At 43.0% G+C, this 24,388-nt stretch overlaps 1 protein-coding gene across 1 annotated transcript in view; it reads right to left on the reverse strand.

The window, feature by feature from the left end:
* Positions 1 to 1,053: 1,053 nt before the first annotated feature.
* LOC125440559 (vomeronasal type-2 receptor 26-like) overlaps positions 1,054 to 24,388 on the reverse strand; it is a 33,894-nt gene continuing 10,559 nt past the window's right edge. Inside the window, exons 5-11 of the mRNA XM_048510430.1 lie at positions 22,687 to 22,717; positions 19,803 to 20,091; positions 19,274 to 19,334; positions 11,589 to 11,855; positions 7,176 to 7,403; positions 4,071 to 4,197; positions 1,054 to 1,952 (exon numbers count right to left, since the gene is read on the reverse strand). Coding sequence (XP_048366387.1) covers positions 1,054 to 1,952; positions 4,071 to 4,197; positions 7,176 to 7,403; positions 11,589 to 11,855; positions 19,274 to 19,334; positions 19,803 to 20,091; positions 22,687 to 22,717 — 1,902 coding nt within the window. The remainder of the gene's footprint in view (positions 1,953 to 4,070; positions 4,198 to 7,175; positions 7,404 to 11,588; positions 11,856 to 19,273; positions 19,335 to 19,802; positions 20,092 to 22,686; positions 22,718 to 24,388) is intronic.

Below are 24,388 nucleotides of genomic sequence, written 5' to 3' on the forward strand. Positions count from 1 at the left end.
ATGGGGACAAGGGGTACCCCATGTCCCCAGGCGCATGCCATCTGGTCACATGGGAGCGCAAAATTGACCACCACCTGACCAAGAAGACGGCTCTGCCCCCTGCCCCCCACTTGACCAGGAAGACAGCAAGGCAGCAGGACTTGTTGCTGCCACGTCGTCTTTGAGTGCCCTTGACCCTGCCCATGTGGTCATCAACATGGACAGGGTCAAGGGTGCCTGGCCACTCCACTCCACCCCCGCCCCCTTGCTCCTGGCTGGGCTCCCACCCAGACTCCCAGCCGGCAGACAGCAGTCTTCCGGCCACCAAGAGCTGCTTTTATAAGTACTGATGACATGAGCAGGGTCAAAGGTGCCCAAAGACGACGAGGCAGCAGGAAGTCCTGCTGCCTTGCCATTTTCCTGGTCACAGGGCGGGGGGAGAACTTCCCATTTACACCCACCCTTTGTTAATATTGTGATTGATGCTTGTATTACAGGTGAGCTTGTATTTAGCGCAGGTTCTTTGGGTTGCCAAACACTGTTTGTCTGAAACAGCATGTCATTGTCTAAGAACAACCAATGAATAACAAGGAGCTGAGGAAGATGTTACCGGACTCAAATCTAATTCTTCTACTGCAGGTAAACATGGCCTACCATCCCTAAACTTGTTTCCAAGAAATTCCCTGAAAAAATAATACTCCCTTCTGTACTTAGATAACTGTTCCCTATACTATTTTTCAGTACAGCTGTTCCTCTGAGGAATAATCCATAAATCAGCTATAATACGAGCCAAAGTAAAGCTGAGGAAAGTGACCATCATGTGAGAACAGAGAAACGAACTTGGAAAAAGGATGTGGATCTCTAAACACCAGAAGATTCTAGTACAAGAAAGAGGATACTACAGTGTCTGTCTTGGTGTGAGTTTTTCTAGTAACTTGAGAGCCATAGTTTGTTTCCTTTTTTGGTTCACCAGATTAGCCTGGCATTTATTTTAAAAAAATTCTGCAGGAAGCTCAAAGTTCAAAATCACTGTTACGGAAATGATAATAGTAAACCACCCAAACATGTGAAAGGCTACTTATTTCTCTTCATAAGTTGGCCCTTGTGGTTCAAGCCAGGCTTCACAACAATTATGTAGCATTTGGGGAAAAAAATGAAAGCTGTTACCCCAGCACCAGAGGCCAAAATGGCAAAGATCTCCACAGCCACCATGTATTTGCCCTTGGTACTCAGATAAGAGGGAACAAAGGACAGCCAAACACTGCAAAAGACCAGCATGCTGAAAGCAATGAACTTGGCTTCATTGAAAGAATCTGGCAACTTCCTGGCTAGGAAAGCCACAGTGAAGCTGACCATAGCCAGAAGTCCCAGGTACCCCAGAACGCTATAAAACAGGACGACCGACCCTTCGTTGCATCCTATGATGATTTCTTCCGAGAGAGAATGCATGTCAACCTCTGGGAATGGAGGAGAAGTACAAAGCCAGATAACACAAAGGATGGCCTGAATGAGGGAGCAACAAAGAATCGAGTTTGTGAGTCTTCCCCCCACCCATTTCCTCAGCCTGCTCCCCGGCTTGGTGGCCATGAACGCCACAACCACAGTGGCTGTTTTTGCCAACACACAAGAAATTGTCACTGAGAAAGAGATGGCATAAGCGGTTTGTCGTAAGCAGCAAGTCACTGGCTGAGGCCTGCCAATGAATAGCAGGGAAGAAAGAAAGCCAAGCTGAAGGGAAATCAGTAGAAAATAACTAAGGTCCCGATTGTTGGCTTTGACGATGGGCGTGTCCTTGTTTTTGATGAAAATTCCCAGCACCAAAGATGTCATCAGAGAAAAGGACAGTGCCAAGAACACTAAAGTGATCCCTAAAGGCTCTGAGAAAGAGAGGAAGTTCAGAGGTTTGGGAAGGCACTGGTCTCTGATCATATCGGGATACTGATCTTCTGGGCATTTGAAACAGTCGTCCATATCTGAAAGAGAGAACATATGGTTTTTTTAAAAGATGTCTGTCACAAAGTTGCTTTTCATGCTCCCAGATGCCCAAATGAGGCAATACATTTTATTGATTCTGGAGGGTTTTCCAGGCTGTGTGGCAGTGGTCTGGTGGATTTTGTTCCTAACGTTTCGCCTGCATCTGTGGCTGGCATCTTCAGAGGTGTATCACAGATCCATTTGGTTCCGCCTTTTACCTTTTCCCCATGTTTTGCTTGTTCAATCCCTCGAGCAAAAGCAGCCAGCCCGCTCCAGCTTCCAACAGGTCCTGTATGCACCTGCCACTCTGCCCTGCGCTGCTTCAGCACCTCCAGCACCTCCACCCCACCCCTCTGCCTCCTTCCCACCTGCTCGAGCAGGGGCTTGCTCTGACCTCCAGAAAGTCCTGCGCACACCGCTCTGCACCTTTCTAGCATCTCTGCCTCCTCTGCCTCTCCCCGCCCCCTTGGGCAGCAGCCACCTGGACCACAGGACCAGGACTGCCAGCCAAGTCGTCCCTGCTCACTGCGGTGTGCGCATGTCGTGTCCAGTGGCCCAGGCAAGCCTAGATGTGTGTGTGTGTGTGTGTGGGGGGTGATTCCCCCCCCACGACAATATCTCTGTCCGTGTGCCCACAGAGAGGGCTCTGAGTGCCACCTCTGGCACCCGTGCCCCAGGTTCGCCACCACTGGCTTAGGTTGAGGGGAATAAAATGGAGCAAACTCATTTTGGGAATGGAACCTGCTCAAAGGCCCATCCTCAAGTGGTTTTTATAATGTCTTACATCTGTTATATTTGGCCTGTACGGAATTCACCATTGACTTAGCAAGATGTGCTCCCATTTAGGATTGCGCTGTACATTTTCTGCTACTCATTATTTTTGTGTAACTCCTTCACAGCATGACAGATGAGTCTGTAAAAGTAGCTCATCCTGGCTCTTAATTCATCACTAATACTAAAGGGGTTCCAAAACAATCATTTTGTCAGGAACAACTGCATCAATGATGCCATACAATCAAGGCCCACATCAAGGCCCACATGGAAGTGTCTTTTAAAACTACCAAGCCCTTCTCCCTTCCTTCATCAATTTGACATCTCATGGTATTCACGATCATCCATTTTGCTTATCTTTCCATCCAACCCTGTCCAACATATTGTAAAGCCAAATTTATTTAATATCACAGAACTGCAGTTTTTAAATAGCTCCCTTTCTACAGCCAATGTTTAAAAAGCTATAGATAATAGCTCCATTAGCCATTGTGTGGGTAGTTTGTATGTGCAGAAGGTATAATTCCTTCTGGTAAAGGCCCTCCCAGGGCCTTTACATCTGTGCCTTTGCCATCTCGGGATTTGCTGCCCTTCCCTCTCTGAAAGAGGGTGAAATTAGATTGTCGGACGCCATCTTACAAATTAATTTAATTATTCTTTTTAGTCCTTTATCTACTGCTGCTTTTAAAGGTTTTAACTGTTTTTATCTGTATACAATGGTTATCGTGTTGTACACCGCCCAGAGCCCCTAGGGGATGGGGCGGTCTAAAAATCTGAAAAATAAATAAATAAAATAAATAATTCTCTTTAAAGGGTTCTGTCATACTTATTCCTGATTGGCTGGTTGTTTTGCCCAATCTTTCCAAAATATTAGCGCAAAACACCAACCCTACCCACAGACCACATATAACTGAATTGCCTTCTTTAGACTATTTGCCAGGATGTGTTGCAAACTTTCATGGTGATAGATACAATGTGCGTTTCGATTTCCCAGCAAATGTCTAAATTGAACCAATCATCAGTTTTTTTAAAATGCTTATTTTTTTATTTATTTTATTTATTTATTAGGCTTTTGTACCGCCCCATCCCCGAAGGGCTTTGGGCGGTATATCCCCCCTTTCTCTCCTGCAGGAGACTCTCCTGCAGGAGACTCCTGCAGGATACCTGCTTAGATAGGTATGAGCATTTTCTGTAATGAATGCCAAGTTTTTACATATCATTTTGTGAAATTCTGTGTATTTTGGGGTGATAATTTTCCAAGTTCTGTTGAAGAACTCAAGTGGTGGTAAAACAAGAAGGGTGAAAGATGTTACCCAGTGTTTCATGAGAGAAAGCTTGATGTCACCTACCCTTCTGGTCAGAAATCTTCCCTTCTGGACATGGAACACAATTGTAGCAACAGAACTGTTCGCCCTCCTTCTTCTCTTTGTAGTAGCCTGGATGGCAGTTGTCATTACACACAGCCCGGGGCATCACCTAGTCATAAAATTAGTAGAAAATGCTTGACTCTTTTGCCTTCATGAAAAGTCTACCAGCTTTCTTCTCTTCAGATCCAGGAAGAACTGAAGGTCAGAGAAGTGCAGAGAAACTTTATACAGATCTTGTTCTTTTAATATATATATATATATATATATATATTGCCCTAAAAATAATAATTTCCTGTTTTTATTGTTTTTCATGCTCCCAGATACCCAAATGAAGCAATACATTTTACTGGTTCTGGTGGGTTTTCCGGGCTGTGTGGCCATGGTCTGGTGGATTTTGTTCCTAACGTTTCGCCTGCATCTGTGGCTGGCATCTTCAGAAGAAGAAGAAGAAGAAGAGTTTGGATTTATATCCCCCCTTTCTCTCCTGCAGGAGACTCAAAGGGGCTGACAATCTCCTTGCCCTTCCCCCCTCACCACAAACACCCTGTGAGGTAGGTGGGGCTGAGAGAGCTCCGAGAAGCTGTGACTAGCCCAAGGTCACCCAGCTGGCGTGTGTGGGAGTGCACAGGCTAATCTGAATTCCCCAGATAAGCCTCCACAGCTCAGGCGGCAGAGCGGGGAATCAAACCGGTTTCCTCCAGATTAGATACACGAGCTCTTAACTTCCTACGCCACTGCAGCCTTGTATGCCTTGATTTTTTTGATTTTGTTAATGGTTTTTAATCAGTTGGAGCTGACCTCTCACCAGAGGTGAAGCTACCAGGGGGTGGGGCGGGGGTGCACGTTGCACTGGGGGGCGCAAAAATTGCAGGTTTGTTTGTGGGGGGTTTGTATTTTTGTGTTTTTTCAGTTGTTAACCTGGCACTTTTTAGGCCAGCAGCATCAAAATTTCTGAGTTTTTTTGGGACACTTTCCTGATGATACCATCCAAGTTAGGTGAGTTAGGATCATCAGGAGAGTCTCCTAAAGAAACCCTGACATTTTGGTGCTGCTAGCTTAACAATTGTATGCCTGACAGATGGCACCCTCCAAATTTCCCCAGATTCTCCTTTTAAATCCACCCCCTTCGGCATGGATTTGAAGGGACAATCTGAGGTCCCCAGTTTAAATATTGAAAGTGATGCTGTTTCAGGGTGGGGGAGAATCCACCCCCAAACAGCATCACTTTCAATGTTGTTTTAACTGGGGCCCCCAGATTCTCCCTTTAAGGTGGATTTAAAAGGAGAATCTGGGCTCCCTAGCTTAAACACCATTGAAAGTGATGCTGTTTGGGGGTAGATTCCAGCATCACAGTGGCTGCCCATGGGGGGGGGGAACAAAACTCCGGGCTCCATTTTCCCTACCTACACCTCTGATTCTCAATGAAGAGAAATTTCTTCTTAAAGTTCAATATTAATTAAAATCCATCATTAACAACCGAGCCCTGCATTAACTCACGGATCATGAATACAGATCATTAAAACCTGACTATAACATTTTCTGATCTAAAATGATGTTAAACGATCAACCCCTTAATTCAACATCACAACTTCTTGCCCTTTATCACCGTATATTCTAGCAACAGACACAGTTTTCTACCAGCCAGTGCCTGTCCATGGCAGACATTTGTGGCAGGAGAAAATGCCTTACAAACAAGCCTTTGTGAGTAGTGGCATAGGAGGTTAAGAGCAGCAGTGGTGTAGGAGGTTAAGAGCTCATGTATCTAATCTGGAGGAACCAGGTTTGATTCTCCGCTCTGCCGCCTGAGCTGTGGAGGCTTATCTGGGGAATTCAGATTACCCTGTACACTCCCACACGCGCCAGCTGGGTGACCTTGGGCTAGTCACAACTTCTCGGAGCTCTCTCAGCCCCACCTACCTCACAGGGTGTTTGTTGTGAGGGGGGAAGGGGAAAGAGATTGTAAGCCCCTTTGAGTTTCCTTACAGGAGAGAAAGGGGGGGATATAAATCCAAACTCCTCCACCACCTCCTCCTCCTCTTCTTCCTCTTCCTCCTTAGGGACAAGATCCAGTTTGACCCACCCTAGCTGCCCTGACCTCATCAGATATTGGAAGCTTGAATTTCAGAAACTAAGCAGGCGACTATGGCCATTTCTGCACGACCAGAGCAGCAGGGCTGCATTGGCATGGTTCATGCCGAATCAAGCCCCAGTGCCGTTCACACGAACTGTCCCACTGGGTGCGCAGCTGGTGGAGCCGGCTCCACATGGCTGTGCAGACCCCCAAACACCTCCTTACCTCCTCCTGGCTTCCATCGCTCTGTGGAGGCCAGGGGACATGCCCCTATGGCCAGAGCGATGACTGCAGAGACGGAGGCTGGGAGGCGTGTCCCCTGGCCTCCACAGAGTGACAAAAGCCAGCAGCAGCAGCAATGTGTACAGCACCCCAGGAATGGTGTTGCAGAAACAGCCTCTGAAGGAAGTTGAGGGTTGCTTTCCAGAAGCAGCCTCTGCTCATCTCTTGCATTAAAAATGCTACAGGGTCAGTATAAGTCAGTTGTGACTTGATGACACCTTTATGCTCAAGGGATAAGTTCATTTGGCTTCCCATATCATTCCTTAATGCATACATTTTCCAGCACCTGCTGCAATCACAGCTTCCTGTTGGCCATATCTTTCCTCCCCTCCAGATTCCTGTTGCCTGTTCAGGAGTTCAGGTAAAGTTTTGCTTCTTCCTCTAAAAGCTCTCTAATATTTTTGTGATGTTCACGGTATTGGGGATACCTGATGTCTGCCCTCTGTTTCTATTCATTGTACTGCAGTGTTTCCATTTTATTCTCACTTCCCTTTTTGTACAGCTCTGAGTAAAACACACCCTAGAGCCGTGGTGGCGAACCTTTGGCACTCCAGATGTTATGGACTACAATTCCCATCAGCCCCTGCCAGCATGACCAATTGGCCGTGCTGGCAGGGGCTGATGGGAATTGTAGTCCATAACATCTGGAGTGCCAAAGGTTCACCACCACTGCCCTAGAGAGCCTGGTAATGACGGTTTGCATTTCTACTTGGTAACCTCGATCTCAGTCCCACCTGATTAAATGCGTTGGGCCAAGTGATGGCCTCCACTTTAACACTCAGCTCGTGGTCTGGTGAAGCCTGTGGATCCAGCGTTCCTACTTTGACTCTTGAGAAGGACTGATTGGGGAAAGTCACCCAGTTTACAATATCCAACCCAGCTGCTAGTTCTCCATTTTCATTCAGATACACCAGATCCCCAGCACTGTTGTTAAATGAAATACTTCTCAGGAAGGGGTGCATCTAAAGAGAAGGAGAGAAGTGTTGATTTTGCTGTTCTTTTCATCCTTCATATAATACTGGGGTGTCAAACTCTGGTCCTCCAGATATTCATGGATGATGGTAGATTCCACACAGCACAAAATGTAACACCTTTACGATGTTATAAAAAGGTCAATTTTTGCATTTTGTGTTCCCACAGTCCCTTAGAAGACAAGCATTGCAAACCAAAACAGATATTTTTTCTCACTTGCTGCCCACAGCTCTTCTCAGTTCCACAGGGGTGCCCGCCATTTTGTTTGTTGCTGCAGATTCTCCTTGAAAATTCCCTACGGAGTTTTCCTCTGCTTTCACTGTAAAAAGTAGACGAATAAAGGGTTCTTTTCTCACAGTGATCCTACTTACTTGTCATTTGTTTTTTACTTTTGTTTTCAGGCGGATGTTTGAAAAGCTACGGCAACATGATTAGAGAAGCTGCAATATGTGCCTGTTTGTGTTGCCATAGAACTTCAGACATCCCCCTCAAAACAAAACAAAGGAAAAATGACCCAGCTCTCTAATCTATCCAGGTCATTTTGAATTCTGACTCTGTCCTATGGGGTATTAGCTACCCCTCCTAATTTAGTGTCATCTGCAAATTTGATTAGCATGCCCTCTATTACATCATCCAAGTCATTGATAAAAAATATTGAATAGCACTCGGCCCAGGACAGAACCCTGTGGCACCCCACTAGTCACTTCTCTCCAGGTTGATGATGAGCCATTACTGAGCACCCTTTGAGTTCAGTCAGTCAACAAATTACAAATCCATCTAATAGTAGCATTGTCTAGTTCACATTTCACTAGCTTACTTGCGAGAATATTATAGGGCACCTTTTCAAAAGCTTTACTAAAATCAAGGTATGCTGTTCTGCCCCCCCCCAAGTGAATCCATTTTTGGTGCCCTGTACTTGGCTAGGACAGAGTGGGGGTGACACAAGCCAGGTTCAACAGTTCAACAATAGGTGTATTACTGGAGAGAATCAAGACCCTAACTCCTCCCTTGGGTCTATCCAACTCAGAGTACTTGCTTGTCTTGAGCAGGTTTGCAGCTGTGGACTGTGTCTTCTCTTGGTTGCTTTCAAGAAAGTCCACTGTGTCTTGCTTCCTTTCAGTTTTTTCAGTCTTTGTTTAGTTCTCACTGCTGTTAAACTTCACTTGTGCTCTAAGGACCACCATATATTAATAAGTACGTCACGAATATCCCAGTCTCCAGCTACCCTTAGCACCTCACTCTGACTGACTGACTAAAACAGGGGATTGCTGGGTAAAGAAAGGAAACTGCCTATTGGGAAATGTCTTAAAGGGACAGGGGCTAACTAAAATACCCTCCCTTAGAAGACTTAACAATGAACTAAAACCATGCTAACTATTGGGAAACTAAAGCTTAATGGGGAAATAACAAAAGCCTCTGTGGGGGCATTACATATGCTACATCCACGGCATTCCCTTCATCTACCAAGCTTGTCACTCTATCAAAAAAAGAGATAAGATTAGTCTGGCATGATTTGTTTTTCGGAAACCCATACTGATTTTTTATTATCGCAGTATTCCCTTCTAGGTGCTGGCCGACTGTCTGTCTAATGATCTGCTCCAGATTATTAGAATCTTTCTGGTATTGATGTCAGGCTGGCTGGACAGTAATTATTAGGGTCCTCCTTTGCCCTTTTTTGGAAGATCAGGATAACATTAACCCTTCTCCAGTTCACTGGGACTTCTCCTGTTCTCCACGAGTTCTTGCAGTACCTCTTTATTTGTGTTTTGTCCAGGTGTTTCTGCAGGACCTCTTTATTTATTTTGGACTGAATTCCTCCTACTGTATCTTCTGTTTCATTTTCTCCTGGACGAGCACCATTTCCTTTTTGAGAAAAACCCCTGAGGCAAAGAAGGTGTTGAGTAGTTCTGCCTTTTCTCCATCTCCTGTAAGTATTTTGGCATCTTTTCCATGCAGTGACTCTATCCTATCATTTTTCTTCCTTTTGCAATGGACATAACCAAAAAAAGTTCTTTTTAAAAAATTCTCTGACAAGCTCATTGTCAGCTTTTAGCTTTTCTGACTTTCTCCCTACACATTCTACTTATTTGTTTGAATTCCTCTTTATTACAAACTAAGCCTTGTCAAGAAAACTTCATGATGTGTTAAAAAAATACCTGCCAGTGTTGAAGATGTGGAAGATCTATTCTTCCTCTGTCTTCCTTTTCTCCCAGTTTTCCCCTGAGCACATAAACCTTATGTAAAGCATGTGCTATGGCATAAACTGCATTGTAGACACTGTAGCTGAGGCCGGTCATTCTTGTTTCAAAGAAAACTCCAGGTAAGCTCTCCAGTTTCTCTTCCCCTGTACAAATATCACTGCTTTTCAGCGTCTCAGAGGAGTCATCAAACAAACAGTTGAATGCCTGTTCCCAGAAGATTCTGAGGAAACCATCTCCATTCGGCGAACTAGGTTGCAGGAACTGAAGGAATTTATGAAACTCCATTATTTTCTTTGAGTGAATGGCAAAAGATAAGGCCCCATGGAAGACACTGATATCCAAACCTCTATGCACTGACCCTGATGAGAATTCCCAGTGGGCTGTCATAATCCACACCTTAGCTAAGGCCACTTCTGGAATGCCTTCTGACATTGAATTCATGTAGAGCAACCATTGAAAACATGAAATTGTTTTATAGTCTGCATTTACAACAAATGCTTTGATTGTGGATCTTATTATAGAATAGTATAGAGGTTTCCAGATTATCCATAATTCCATCACATTTATAGAATAGGTTACTATTGGTATTTTGACCATGAGGGCTACACAGATATTTGTCTTGGAAAGCATAGGTAAGAAGGTCTGCAGAAACTTATCTCCCAGGTCATAATCTCCCGTTACGGTCCCAATCCAGGTCCACTGGAACTGCAAAAGGAGCTGGACCATCCCTGCACACTGCAGTTCTTCCTTGGGGACCATCCGATAGAAGGAAGGCAACTGGGTCTTAATATTCATTACTGGAGTCAATACACAGGAAGCGATCTAAAGAAAATAAAACACATTACTCCAAGACAGAGCTGACATGGTGCTAAATTGTAATGAACACTTCTCAAAAAGTTGGTGGAAAAATCCAATTTCAAGCCACAATCAAATGATCAAAGTTGTTAGAAAGAATGTGCTGTGAAAAAAAATATTCTTGTATCAGTGGCATTCCTCCCCATACCATTAGTCTTGTAATTCAGGGGTCACCAACATGTAACCCATGGGTGTCATGAACCCTACTGAAACTATTGCTGATTCTCACCAAGGCCCCTTCCGCACACGCAAAATAATGCGTTTTCAAACCGCTTTCACAACTGTTTGCAAGTGGATTTTGCCATTCCGCACAGCTTCAAAGAGCACTGAAAGCAGTTTGAAAGTGCATTATTCTGCCCGTGCGGAATGAGCCCAAGTGTTTTAGGAAAGTGGGTGAAGCCGGATGGAGCTTCTCCCTAGCAAGGCTAACGTTTGGCACTTGGAGTCCTAATCAGTTGTGTAGATTTGGAAAGACATTGCTTAGGGCCTGCCAATGCAGCACAAGGCTTTTCTCTCTTGATGTGTGCAAGCAGGAAAATACTTTGAAGTTATACCTTCATTTGAAAAGCAGACCTTCCACCTGAAAGGTTGAATCGTTATTGGTCCTTTCCACACAAACCTTTTAAAACATTTTGAGTCAGCTGTAAAACATTTCCTCCATCGAGTTCTGCATGGTTTTTTTTTTTACCCTCGATTGTTTTATTTGCAGCCCCAAAACATTTTAAATCACTCCTCATCTTAAACAATTCTCTGGTTGAAATGTTTTGAAAACTTCTTGAGTTCCTGTGCAATCTATTGACTGTGGCCGCTTCCGCATGGCCACGATGGGGGTTGGGTCAGCGTACATGATGCCGACCCAACCCCCCCGGGACCATTCGCATGAACGGTCACGGTTGCGACGGGGAAGATGGCGCAGCATCCGCACAGGCTGCGCCGTCCCCAAAACGCCTTCCCGTGTCCTCCGGTTTCCTTCAGCTTGGTAGAGAAATCCCCCACCCATCTCCCTGGCTCCATTATTTGGATTTCTTGATCCCCAGTCAATTGCCCTTGTCAGAATAAGATATAAGGTATAATGATATGATACTTGAAATGCTTCATGGGCCTTGCCCATATTTTTACCTGAGGTACTTTGTAGATTTCTAAGATAGTCGCCATTTGAAGGGATATTTCATAGGTAATGCCACCAATGACAGCAATCAGATTCTTTGACTTGTCACATTTGAAATTGACGATCATCCTATTTTGGCAGGTTAGAAGTCTCAGGGTGTTCAGAGAAGTCATCCTTGTATTCCTGTAACTATCATATATGTGGAAGCCCAGACTGACATTTGGGAGGATGTTGGGGTTCTCATTTATCTCCTTCACAGCAAATACCAAGGACAGAACCTGTTGGTAGACCTTTGGAACAGTCCTAAAGGAGGAGGAGGAGGAGGAGGAGGAGGAGGAGGAGCAAGAAGAAGAAGAAGAAGAAGAAGAAGAAGAAGAAGAAGAAGAAGAAGAAGAAGAAGAAGAAGAAGAAGAAGAAGAAGAAGAAGAAGAAGAAGAAGAAGAAGAAGAAGAAGAAGAAGAGTTTGGATTTATATCCCCCCTTTCTCTCCTGCAGGAGACTCAAAGGGGCTGACAATCTCCTTGCCCTTCCCCCCTCACAACAAACACCCTGTGAGGTAGGTGGGGCTGAGAGAGCTCTGAGAAGCTGTGACTCGCCCAAGGTCACCCAGCTGGCATGTGTGGGAGTGTACAGGCTAATCTGAATTCCCCAGATAAGCCTCCACAGCTCAGGCGGCAGAGCTGGGAATCAAACCCGGTTCCTCCAGATTAGATATACAAGCTCTTAACCTCCTACGCCACTGCTGCTCCTCACATTAGATATTACACAAACTTTCAGTGGTCCTGGAACGTTGTTAAGAGTGTTCCCACTATGCATATCATCATGACTATGCATATATTTTAAGGACACAAATTAACGTTTTCTCAACTTCATACACATAAGAAAGAGTTCTTTAAAATCTTTTAAATGCTACCGTGTACACTTTTGATAATCCTAATATATAGGCTGTACTTTCTATCTGTTGTTTCCAACCATCTCCCTGAAAATATGATGATTTATAAAGAATCATACTCTATTCTTCAAATGTTAAAGTAAAACTGAACACTGAGTAAAAAAATGAAATTGGGGAAAGGGACTAAACTGACCACAAAGAACAGGGTCTCACATAATCTGTGTCAGTCCATCCTTCATCTCTGGATCATTTTAATTTATAATGTTTACTTGACAGATAGGCTCATTCCGCACACGCAGAATAATGCACTTTCAAGCTGCTTTCAGGGCTCTTTGAAGCTGTGCGGAATGGCAAAAACAGTTGTGAAAGCAGCTTGAAGGTGCATTATTTTGCGTGTGCAGAATGAGCCATAGTTTAGTACAGAATAGGAAATATCAAATGACAGGGGATTGAAAATGGATCTTCACTAATTGCAACCATCAAAAGATGGATGATTCCTCAAAAAAAATACTCACCTATGTTCTAAAATCTGCTTCTTGATACAGACAATTAAGTGTTTTATTAAAGCGGGGGTGGGTGGGTGTTTGATGTTTTGTTAAATCAAACATGCTCATAACGGGAGAGACGATTGAGAGAATTCATGGAATACACAGCAGACAACCAAAGTTAAAAATAGCACAGTTTAGAAAGTGTGTGAACATGTTTTTTTTAAGAAGTCTAATAATAGTTATTACATCTTGAAATAAGATTTAGGCAACCATGACATTGGTTGTAAAACGTATTTCAGCATTAGCATTTTTTTATTGTCATTGTACACGCACAACGAAATTTACAGCAGTATTCCTCGATGCACACAATTCCAGACTCATACCCCATCCTCACTTTCCCCTTCCTCCACCCATCACTACACAGCCCCAAACACATCAACACGAAGCCGCGGAGTTTAGCATAGCCACAGCTCTAGAGTAGAAGCTGTCTCTGAGCCTCTTTGTCCTAGTTTTGATAGACCTCAGATGTATTATTAAAGAAAAAGGGAAGTTTTATCTTACACATCTTCTCCTTCCATTTTCATTTTGGGATAGTGCCTGAAATATATTTCCTCAAATAGGCCACCAAAAAAAGAACTTATGGCTCCAATGATTTGGTCCCCAAACTGATAATAATCATAAGTCACCTGGCTGTGGTCTGTCATGGTACACATGACACCAGGTGCGGCTGTAGCAGTTGGAAGTAAATGCAGTTCGAAAATTAAAAGCAACTGGAATACTATTGCCATCTCAGGGGAATCTGAATGCAGCATGCCCAGCTTCTATCGCCCAGCTTCAAACCAGATGCCACCTGATTATTTTCTATGGATTTCCAATATCTCAGTAAGGAGTAACTGGCAAAGATTTCACTGGAACACTTCTGCTCCCAGTCCGACAGCAAAGAGATGAGTAGAAGAGGGATATTTTATATCAAATTTCAACACTGACTTGTTGATTGTGTGTCATTGAACTACGCCTGCAGCACCTGGCACGATAGAGAATGCTCATTTAGTAATTTGGGATAATTACAGTATTTTATTCAACTGTCCAGATCATAGTTTTGGATGAGGTCTCATTTGCAGCAGAAGGCCAACAATAATTTTTATCCATTTTAGCTAACCTTTGGGGTGTTAGATACCACCTATGGAAGTCTTTGCTGAAGTTTTCTTTCAGGTCTCAACTCAGCATGAACTTTTGGTGGTTTTTCCATGTTTCTACCCATTTTGAATAAAGTATGTTTTTACCAACATCTTGCGCCCATTTAATCAGAACTTCTGAAAAGCAATTTGAAGTTATGGTGGAATCTGAGAAATTAGTTACATGTGATTCCACAGCATTTGGGGGCTTTGCTTTTCTTCTTTGAAGGTGTTAAAATCACTGGTTTCTGTCCTCTAAGCATAAGCATTTTTTTATTGTCATTGTGCACACACAACAAAATTTACAGCAGCATTCCTCGATGCACGCAATTTCAGACTCATACATCATCCTCACTTTCCCCTTCCTCCACCCATCCGTACACAGCCCCAAACACATCAATACGAAGCCGCGGAGTTTAGCATAGCCACAGCTCTAAAGTAGAAGCTGTCTCTGAGCCTCTTTGTTCTAGTTTTGAGAGTCCTGTATCGTCTGCCGGATGGTAGCAGTTCAAAAAGAGAGTGTGCTGGATGAGACGGGTCCCTCAGAATATTTTGGGCTTTTTTTAGGCTTCGGGAATTATAGAGTTCTTCCAAGGAGGGGAGAGGGCAGCTGATGATCCTTTGTGCAGTAGTGATCACCCTTTGGAGCGCCTTCCTATCTGCCACTGTGCAACTGGAGAACCATACACAGATGCAGTAGGTTAAGACACTCTCTATAGCACAGCGGTAAAAGGACACCAGGAGTTTTCCATCCAGTTGTTGTTTCCTTAAAAGTCTCAGATAGTACAGTCTTTGCTGGGCCTTCTTAACCACTGCGGCAGTCTGTACTCCCCAGGTCAAGTCCTCTTTAATCATAACGCCCAGAAATTTAAAACTAGCCACCCGCTCTACTTGATCTCCATTTATAGTCAAGGGCTGAATTTCTGAGCTATTCCTTCTGTAGTCCACTATAAGCTCCTTTGTCTTGTTAGTATTACCTAATAGGATTTGTCTGTCTGTCTGTCTGCCTGTCTGTCTAGGCAAGTGCTATAAAAAGATGATTTTCCCCACAAATAACATATAAAATAAAACGAAATTAAATTAATCGGAGAGCCACTTTGTTTTCACAGTTCCTTTAGAACATGATCAGATGACAAGTAATGACATTTGTTCATATAAGAGGATAGCTGGGTACTATCCCAACACTATTTGACATGTTAATAGGATGTTTTCCCCTATTTCTGTACTGAATATTTCTGTTCTCCTGAACTGATTAACCTGGAATATGCTCCTAGCTTCTTAGATTGCTTAGTATTTTGAGAAAAACTTATTCTCTATCTTCATAAAACTATCTGTCTCTGTGGACATTGTTTTTAATCTGTGTCTTAAGTATGCGTATGAACTGCATAATATCAAAATGGCTCAGAACTTTACTGGAACATCGGCAAAGTCTGGTTTGGAACCTGCAATATCATAATCAACTGTAGTGAACAACAAGTGATAAGTGACGCCAAAACAAATACATTTTCCCTAAGGGATTCTGTTAAAATAACTATATGATAAAAAAGGGAGTAATTCAAAATGCACAGCTCCCCACATGTACCTATTATCTGAGGGTATGAAGAAGAAGAAGAAGAAGAAGAAGAAGAAGAAGAAGAAGAAGAAGAAGGAGGGAGGGAGGGAGGGAGGGAGGGAGGGAGGGAGGAGGAGGAGGAGGAGGAGTTTGGATTTATATCCCCCTTTCTCTCCTGCAGGAGACTCAAAGGGGCTTACAATCTCCTTGCGCTTCCCCCCTCACAACAAACACCCTGTGAGAAGTAGAGTGGGAGCTGAGAGAGCTCCGAGAAGCTGTGACTAGCCCAAGGTCACCCAGCTGGCGTGTGTGGGAGTGCACAGGCTAATCTGAATTCCCCAGATAAGCCTCCACAGCTCAGGCGGCAGAGCTGGGAATCAAACCCGGTTCCTCCAGATTAGATACACGAGCTCTTAACCTCCTACGCAGATTAGTTTCTCGTGCAAGGAAGTTTGAGGTTGGCATAAGGCAGACCCTGCTCCACTAGCAGCATCCAAAGGAAGCCATACTGTTCCCCATGGCTAGCAGATGTCAACACTGGATGCACATCTGTCCTCATGCACATCTGTAATACTATTTTTTTCCACAAAATACTTGGAGTTAATGAAATGAAGACATGTAAAGCCTACTAAGACAGTCAAAATACATCCGATTGGGCCAAAGTTACAGCTGCTCCTATCCCAAAGGTTAGGTTGAATCTAGCAGCAACTTAGACACGAACAAGGTCTGTGGGAAACTTTCCAGTGACTGGAACTACGTGTAGCTACAGACAGTTCGACATATCTGAAAAAATGACCCTTTGACTCTCAAAATCTAGAACCTTAAAAAGGGCATCTGAGGCTCATTCCGCACAGGCAGAATAATGCACTTTCAAACTGCTTTCAGTGCTCTTTGAAGCTGTGCGGAATGGCAAAATCCACTTGCAAACAGTGGTGAAAGTGGTTTGAAAACGCATTATTTTGCGTGTGTGGAAGGGGCCTGAGATGACACTGGACACAGATGTAGTTCTTCTACTGCCAGTAAACATGGCCTACCCTCCCTAAACCTGTTTCCAAGACATTCCCTGAAAAGTAGTTACTCCAGTATTTCAATAGCTGTTCCCTAGACTACTTCTAAATGCAGCTGTTCTTCTTTTTTTATATATATATTCTTTATTAGAATTTTTTTGGCAAAGTTACAGAAAATCAATAGATACAATAGATACAATAGATACAAAAAGAAGATTTAAAAAGCCTCAGTTACAACCATCGAAATAATTTTATGATTTCTTGTCTTGTACGTGTAAAGTCTAAATTTCTTTACTTTATATTTATCATATCAAAATATTATGAAAACCAAGACTCAAGTAGAAGAGAAATATTTGGAGAGTTAGGAAAGACCGAAAAACAAATTAGTTAAGAGGTTACATACCATTAAAGACACGGTATTATATTTCTCTATTTCTAGCTTAATTCATTGTGACTTCACCTTCAGGAGCAGGTCGTAGCCTGCCTTTTCCTCAATTTCTATATATATATATTAAGCTAACTAAATAATACTAAATGTTACTCTATCTTAAGTTTCATTCCTTCTAAACTATGTATATCAACTTTCCGTTAACCAATTTCAACTTATATTATACTCCTTCTGGTCTTATTATTCACCTGTATTTTGGTTACGTCATATAACATTCAGTAACATAAAAAAAACTTGTATGACAATCAGTTAATATTCAACCGGAAGCAATTTAATGTCATTTACTTCTGATATATGTTTTATCCAAAGCTGCCAGTTGGTTCTATATTTCTCTGCTGGTAAAAGTGCAATTTGATGAGCTTGTTTGTCCATAACAAATAAATGCTGTATTTTCGTCTTCCATTCTTCCGTCGTCGGGAGTACTTCTGTTTTCCAGTGCTTGGCGTATACTAGACGTGCCGCTATGGTCAAATGAAACATTAAATGCATATTTGTTTTTCCAATATCAATTTCTACCATTGTAGGGCTTAACAAATAAATTAACGGATGTTTCTTAAATTTTCTACCTATTATTTTTTCTATATTTGCATGTATTTCAGACCAAAATGTTTTTGCTTTTTTGCAGGTCCACCATAGATGATAAAAGGTCCCAGCTTCCTTTCCACATTTCCAGCACCCAGGTGAGTTTTATTTATTTATTTTTGCCATAATAATAGGTGTCATGTACCATCTATAATACATTTTTAAGCTTTGTTCCCATAAATCTGTATTGGGAGTACATTTATAGATGTTCTTATAAAAAATTTCCCATTGTTCTAATGTAATCGTTTGATTGATATTTTGGGCCCACTTAACCATATTTTGTTTTACTATTTCAGTTTCTGTTTTTTGTTGCAGGAGGTAATTGTAGAGTTTACTGATTAATTTATTATCGTCTCCTATAAGAATTTTATCCAATATTGTAGTCTCTACACTTATCCCCCAGTTTTTCATATCTGTTTTCCAACTGTCTTGTAGTTGAGCATAAGTAAGCCAATGGCAGGGCTGGTCTTTAATCATTATGAGATTCCTTGGTTTTAAAGTGATTTCATTATTTATTATTATTAATATGTTTTTGTAGGTAAGCCAGTTTTGATTTTCGTTTCTATCTTTTATTTGTAGGCCTTCCATTCTCGAAACCCAATTCGGTAATTTCCTATAAAATATATTTCTGTATTTTGTCCAGATTTTTAAAAGCGCATATCTAATGGAATGTGTTCGAAAGTTGGTATCTCCTACTTGTTTATTTGGGGTGGAGGGCCATAAATAGTTGTGCCATCCCGCATTATTATTAAGGCTTTCTAAAGTCAATAATTTATTTTCTGTTAAGTTGATCCAAGTTTTAATCCATGATATAGCTGCAGCGTCGTGGTACAGCTGGAGGTCTGGCAATGCATACCCTCCTCTGTTTTTTGCGTCTATAAGATGTTTGTATTTTATCCGTGGCTGCCTTCCTCCCCACAGAAATTTCAGTATTTCCATTCGCCATTGGTTGAAAGTCTGTTTTGAGGTCAATAAAGGTAAGTTTTGAAAGAAAAACATGAATTTCGGTAGTATGGACATCTTTATTAAGGAAATCTTCCCATAAAAGGATAGATTTATGTTTCCCCATTTGTGAAATTTTTGTTTAATTTCTTGCCAAAGTGGTGTGTAATTATTTTTAATTAGGTTGTTATTAGGGTTAGGATGCAGCTGTTCTTCTGAGGGATAATCCATATATCAACTATAATACAAGCCAAACTTGAGGAAAGCATATAAGAAAAGAGAAATAGACTCAGGAAGAGGATGTGGATCTCGAAACTGCATAAGATTCTGGTATAAGAAAGTTGATATTTCAGTGTCTTGGTGCAGGTTTTTCTAGTAACTTGAGACCCATAGCTTTTTTCCCCTTTTTGGTTTACCAGATTAGCTTGGCTGCTTTCCTGGAATTCTTCTGGAAGCTCATAGTTCTACATCATAGTTAGGGGAATAATAATAGTAAACCACCAGAACATGTGAAAGTCTACTTATTTCTCTTCATAAGTTGGCCCTTGTGGTTCAAGCCAGGCTTCACAACAATTATGTAGCATTTGGGGGGGGAAATGAAAGCTGTTACCCCAGCACCGGAGGCCAAAATGGCAAAGATCTCCACAGCCACCATGTATTTGCCCTTGGTACTCAGATAAGAGGGAACAAAGGACAGCCAAACACTGCAAAAGACCAGCATGCTGAAAGCAATGAACTTGGCTTCATTGAAAGAATCTGGCAACTTCCTGGCTAGGAAAGCCACAGTGAAGCTGACCATAGCCAGAAGTCCCAGGTACCCTAGGGGCGGCTATGAGAACAGGGGACGACCGACCCTTCATTGCCGTCCTGTGATGATTTTTCTTCCGGACAGATGAATGCATGTGTCAACCTCTCTGGGAATGGAGGAGAAGTACAAAGCCACAAAGTACAAAGAATGGCCTGAATGAGGGAGCAACAAAGAATTGAGTTTGTGAGTCTTCTTCCCACCCATTTCCTCAGCCTGCTCCCTGGCTTGAGGTATTATGAGCATACAATCACAGTAGCTGTTTTGTAACACACAAAAGAATTGTCACTGAGAAAGAGATGGCGTAAGCGGTTTGGCGTAAGCAGCAAGTCACCGGATGAGGCCTGCCAATGAATAGCGAGGGGAAGAAGAAAGCCGAGCAGAAGGGGAAATCAGTAGAGAATAACTGAGGTCGATTGTTGGCTTTGTGATGAAGATGTCCTTGTTTTTGATGAAAATTCCCAGCACCAAAGATGTCATCAGAGCAAAAGACAGTGCCAAGAACACTAAAGCAATCCCTAAAGGTTCTGAGAAAGAGAGGAAGTTCAGAGATTTGGGAAGGCACTGATCTCTGTTCATATCGGGATACTGATCTTCAGGGCATTTGAAACAGTCGTCCATATCTGAAAGAGGGAACATATGACTTTTAAAGATGTCAAACATGCAGTTTCTTTTGCTCCCACATACTGAAATGAAGCAATATTCCAGTTTATTTCTTTATGTTGTTTATACCCCTCCTTTCTGACCAATGGTGACCATCCCCTCCATTTTATCCTGACAAAAACCATATGAAGTAGGTTAGGATATGTGTTTATGACTGCCCCACTGAGCTTCCATGACAGAGTGGTGATTTGAACCGGTATTTACCTGATTGCCGACCTGCACTCTAATCACTGCACAAAATTGGTTGATGAAGACCCCACTTATACATGAACTATCAACTCCTCTAAGCTTTTTCAATTACACTTCCCCTAATTGTAACTATATAGTATAGTACATTATCCTTGCTGTTCTAAGCAGTAGCGTGGTGGTGGGGAATGGTGCCTGAGGCAAAATGGCGCCTGAGCCCGGCCCCCCCAACCGGCACCTCGCACCCCACCCACTGACTTGCCCCCTGCACCACACTTACCTGAGTTCAGCCAGCTGTAAAAAGCAGCCTGGTGGGAGCTATACTTCCAAGGAGACTTGAGAGCCCCAACTTGCTCTCAAGGGCCCTTTCCCCACTCACCGTTTGCTGCCTGCTACTCTGCAGCCAAATGGCCTTGGGGTCCAGCTGCGCTCCCTACACTACAGGAAGTGCCAGCGCCCGACGCTGCTGCTGCTTAAGCCCCTCCGTAGCCCGAGGTCATTCTGGCGCTGCTCAAAACGGCGCCTTTCGATGACCCCGCGCAGAGTGCGGGGCAGTGGGGAAGCCCGGGGAACACGACCCTCGCGCTAAAAAGGTCCTGGACCAGACGAAACGGACGTCATTTTAAAAGTGGGGAAACGGCCAAGGTCTCCTGGGAAGGCTACTTTTTCAGCCATCTGCTTTTTGCCCTGTGGGAGAGGGCGCCACGGGGGGGGGGGCAAGGCCCAGTCACTTCAGTGAAGGAGGAGGGGCATGGCTGGGTCTCAGCGCAATGTGCGCATGCAACCCGAGCAGGCCTCGGCGCCGGGTGTTACACGCATGTCGTATCAAGGCCCAGCCAGTCCGACACTCGGAGCATCTGCCCATAACATGCTGGCCAACCTGCACAGAATGACGGTTGGGTGGATTCTCTCTGGCAGTGGATGTCAAAGGACTTCAAGTAAATGGCTGGAAGGGAGGGAAATAAAGCATCTCCTGCCTGTTGTGTTCCTGTGGAAGCACCTCCAACCCAGGGGTTTGCAAAAGGATCGCTGTTTTCGTAATTTTTGAAAAACTTTGATTGAGGGGAATAAAACGGGCCAAACTCATGTTGGGAATGGGGCCTGCGCAAAGTACCCCCCCCCCAAGTTTTATATAATGTCTTACACCTGTTATTTTTGGCCTGTACAAAATCCACCACTGACTTAGCAGGTTGTTATCCTGTTTCAGATTGCACTGTACATTTTCTGCTGCTCACCATTTTAGTGTAACTCCATCCCAGCATGAAAGATTCGTCTGTAAAATGTAGCTTCTCTTTGCTCTTAACTCATCACTTGTATGAATGGGGTTCCAAAAACAATTTTTGTTAGGAACAACTGCATAAATATTGCATTATAATCACTGGATCTAACAAGGCCCAAATGGAGGTCTGTCTTGAACCACCAAGCCCTTCTTCCTTCCTTTATCAACTTGAAGGCTCATTGTATTCATGATCATTCATTTTTCTAATCCTTTCCTCAAACCCTGTCCAATGTATTGTAAAGCCAAATTAATTTAATACTACACAACTGCAGACTTTTCCAACAGATCCCTTTCTTTTGCCAAGGTTGCCCCATAGTTATAGCTCCATTGACCACTGTGTGGCTAACTTGTACGCACAGAAGGCATAATTCTCTTTAAAAGGCTCCATTATACTTATTCCTGATTGGCTGGTTGATTTTGCCTAGTCTTTTCAAGGGATTGAAGGAAAACATGACCTTTACCCCAGAACAAATAGAACTTAATTGTATTCTTTAGAACACAGGTGTCAAACTCGTGGCCCTCCAGATGTTATGGACTACAGTTCCCATCATCCGCTGCCAGCATGATGCTGGCAGCGGATGATGGTTTTAACGATCTGGAAGGGCTGCAGTTATTCTATCTTTCAGAATATTCCACCAGGATGCATTTCACGGTGATAGATACATTGTGCCTTTAGATTCCCCAGCAAATGTCTAAATGAAATCAATGTTCATGTTTTTTACATACTCAGATACAAATGAGCATTTTCTGTAACGAATGCTGGGCCTTTGTATATCATACTGTAAAATTCTGTGCATCTTTGGGCCGCCAGCTTCCTAGTTCTGTTTAAGAAGTCAAGTAGTGGTAAAACAAGAAGGGTGAAAGATGTTACCCAATCATTCATGAGAGAAAGTTTGATGTCTCCTACCCTTCTGGTCAGAAATCTTCCCTTCTGGACATGGAACACAATTGTAGCAACAGAACTGCTCACCCTCCTCCTTCTGTTTGTAGTAGCCTGGATGGCAGTTGTCATTACACACAGCCAGGGGCATCACCTAGTCATAAAATTAGGAGAAAATGCACGACTCCTTTGCCTTCATGAAAAGTCTACCAGCTTTGCTTCTCTTCAGGTCCAGGAGAGACTGAAGGTCAGAGAAGTATGAAGAATCTTTATGCAGATTTTTTTCCAGTTTTTTAAAAGTATTCATTGCCTTACATATAATATTTCCCTATATTTATTGATTCCATTGACGCCAATGGTAAATCGATCTTGATGTTTTATTTTGATTATGGTTTACAATCAGTTGGAAGCAAACTCTCACTGAGGAGAAATGTCTCACTGAGGAGAAACGTCTCACTGAGGAGAAAAGTTCAAGCCACTAGGAGAAAGGGCCCCTAGTTTTTCAAGCATAACTTTCTGATATGCAGAGCTGCCATGGTACTGTATGACATGAACTGAAATATGAGGAAAACGTCTCTCCTGTCTAGGGATGTTCATGTGAGGCGTTTATAGGCAGATCTGTTTTAATGTCCCCTCTCAACCTCTACGTTCTGCAGAGGCAAATTTGCTGGAGGCCCCTGGCCACTCTATGGTCGATTCTGCACTTGAGAATCGACCTAGGTTCGACCTGGGTCCCTGAAAAGTACTGACCTAGGTCAACTCTGTTGTTACTCCCCACAGCAGCCGAGGTCATTCCATTGGAGCCAAGCTCAGAGGGCAGGATCACCTCCCTGCCTCTTCACTGCTTGTTCCTGATTGGCTGCTGTTCTACAACAGGAAACGTGAACATGCGTCCCTTTTTTTTTTACATAACGGCAATGTAGCCACAAAGCAGTGCTGTATGTAGCAAAAAGCAGCATGTAAATGTGCGCTGTTTATATGTATGGCCATCGCTTCGTATACAAGAAGGAAAATGTTTTTTAAAAGGCACGTTTTTCCCCACCTCGAGTCTCCCGCTCTGTGCATGCCCAAAACACTGAACTGTGATTGGCTGAACAGGAGAGTCGCGGTGAGGACGATTCCCCACTTTACCAGCTTCGACCTGAGTTCAACCTAGGTTCACCGAAAAAGTTGTACCTCCCTGGTGGAGTTGGAAATTTGACAGAGGAGGCGAAGCTGGGATGGACCCGCGTCGAACTCAGCTGTGGGGAGTACCAAGGTCGAACCCAGGTCGAACCCAGGCTGTGGGGAGTACCAAGGTCGAACCCAGGTCGAACCTAGGTCGATTCAGCAAGTAGGGAATCGACCTATGATGCGATAGGCCTCTATCTGGGCCACTGCTTTTACTGCCCTAGCACCTGCCTGGTGGAACCTGACAATTGTAACTGCTGAGGTGCTATTTCATGTGTTTTTATGTGTTTACTTTGCTGTCTCAACCTGACAATAACATTTTCTAAACTTAAATGATGTTAAAAGATCAGCCTCGCTTTTTTACTTCTGGTAAGCCTTTTTTTAGATTAAGGACAAGTAACTGTCATGCAAGAAAATATTGCAGTGAAAGTTAGCTTAATAATGTATATTGATTGAGATATATGGATAATTGATCTGTAGTTGGAGAAGTTAATTCTGATCATGTTCTTATTATCAGCCTTTTCTCTCTCTCTTTTTCCCTCTATGTGCTTTCTTCGATCTATGTCTTTTTCACAGCTAATGGGAATTTTTTCTCTCTAAGTTGATTAATTAAGAAAGAGAAACGACAAACTAATGAAATTTAAGTTTACCGAATGAAACAATGTATGAATCAATACTAATCAGAAAAAATCTATGTTCTTCTAATACCTCTCTTTTCTTCTTTCTTATTATGTACTTCTTT

The sequence above is a fragment of the Sphaerodactylus townsendi genome, linkage group LG11 (genome assembly GCF_021028975.2).
Source record: "Sphaerodactylus townsendi isolate TG3544 linkage group LG11, MPM_Stown_v2.3, whole genome shotgun sequence".
In the NCBI taxonomy this organism is placed as follows: domain Eukaryota; kingdom Metazoa; phylum Chordata; class Lepidosauria; order Squamata; family Sphaerodactylidae; genus Sphaerodactylus; species Sphaerodactylus townsendi.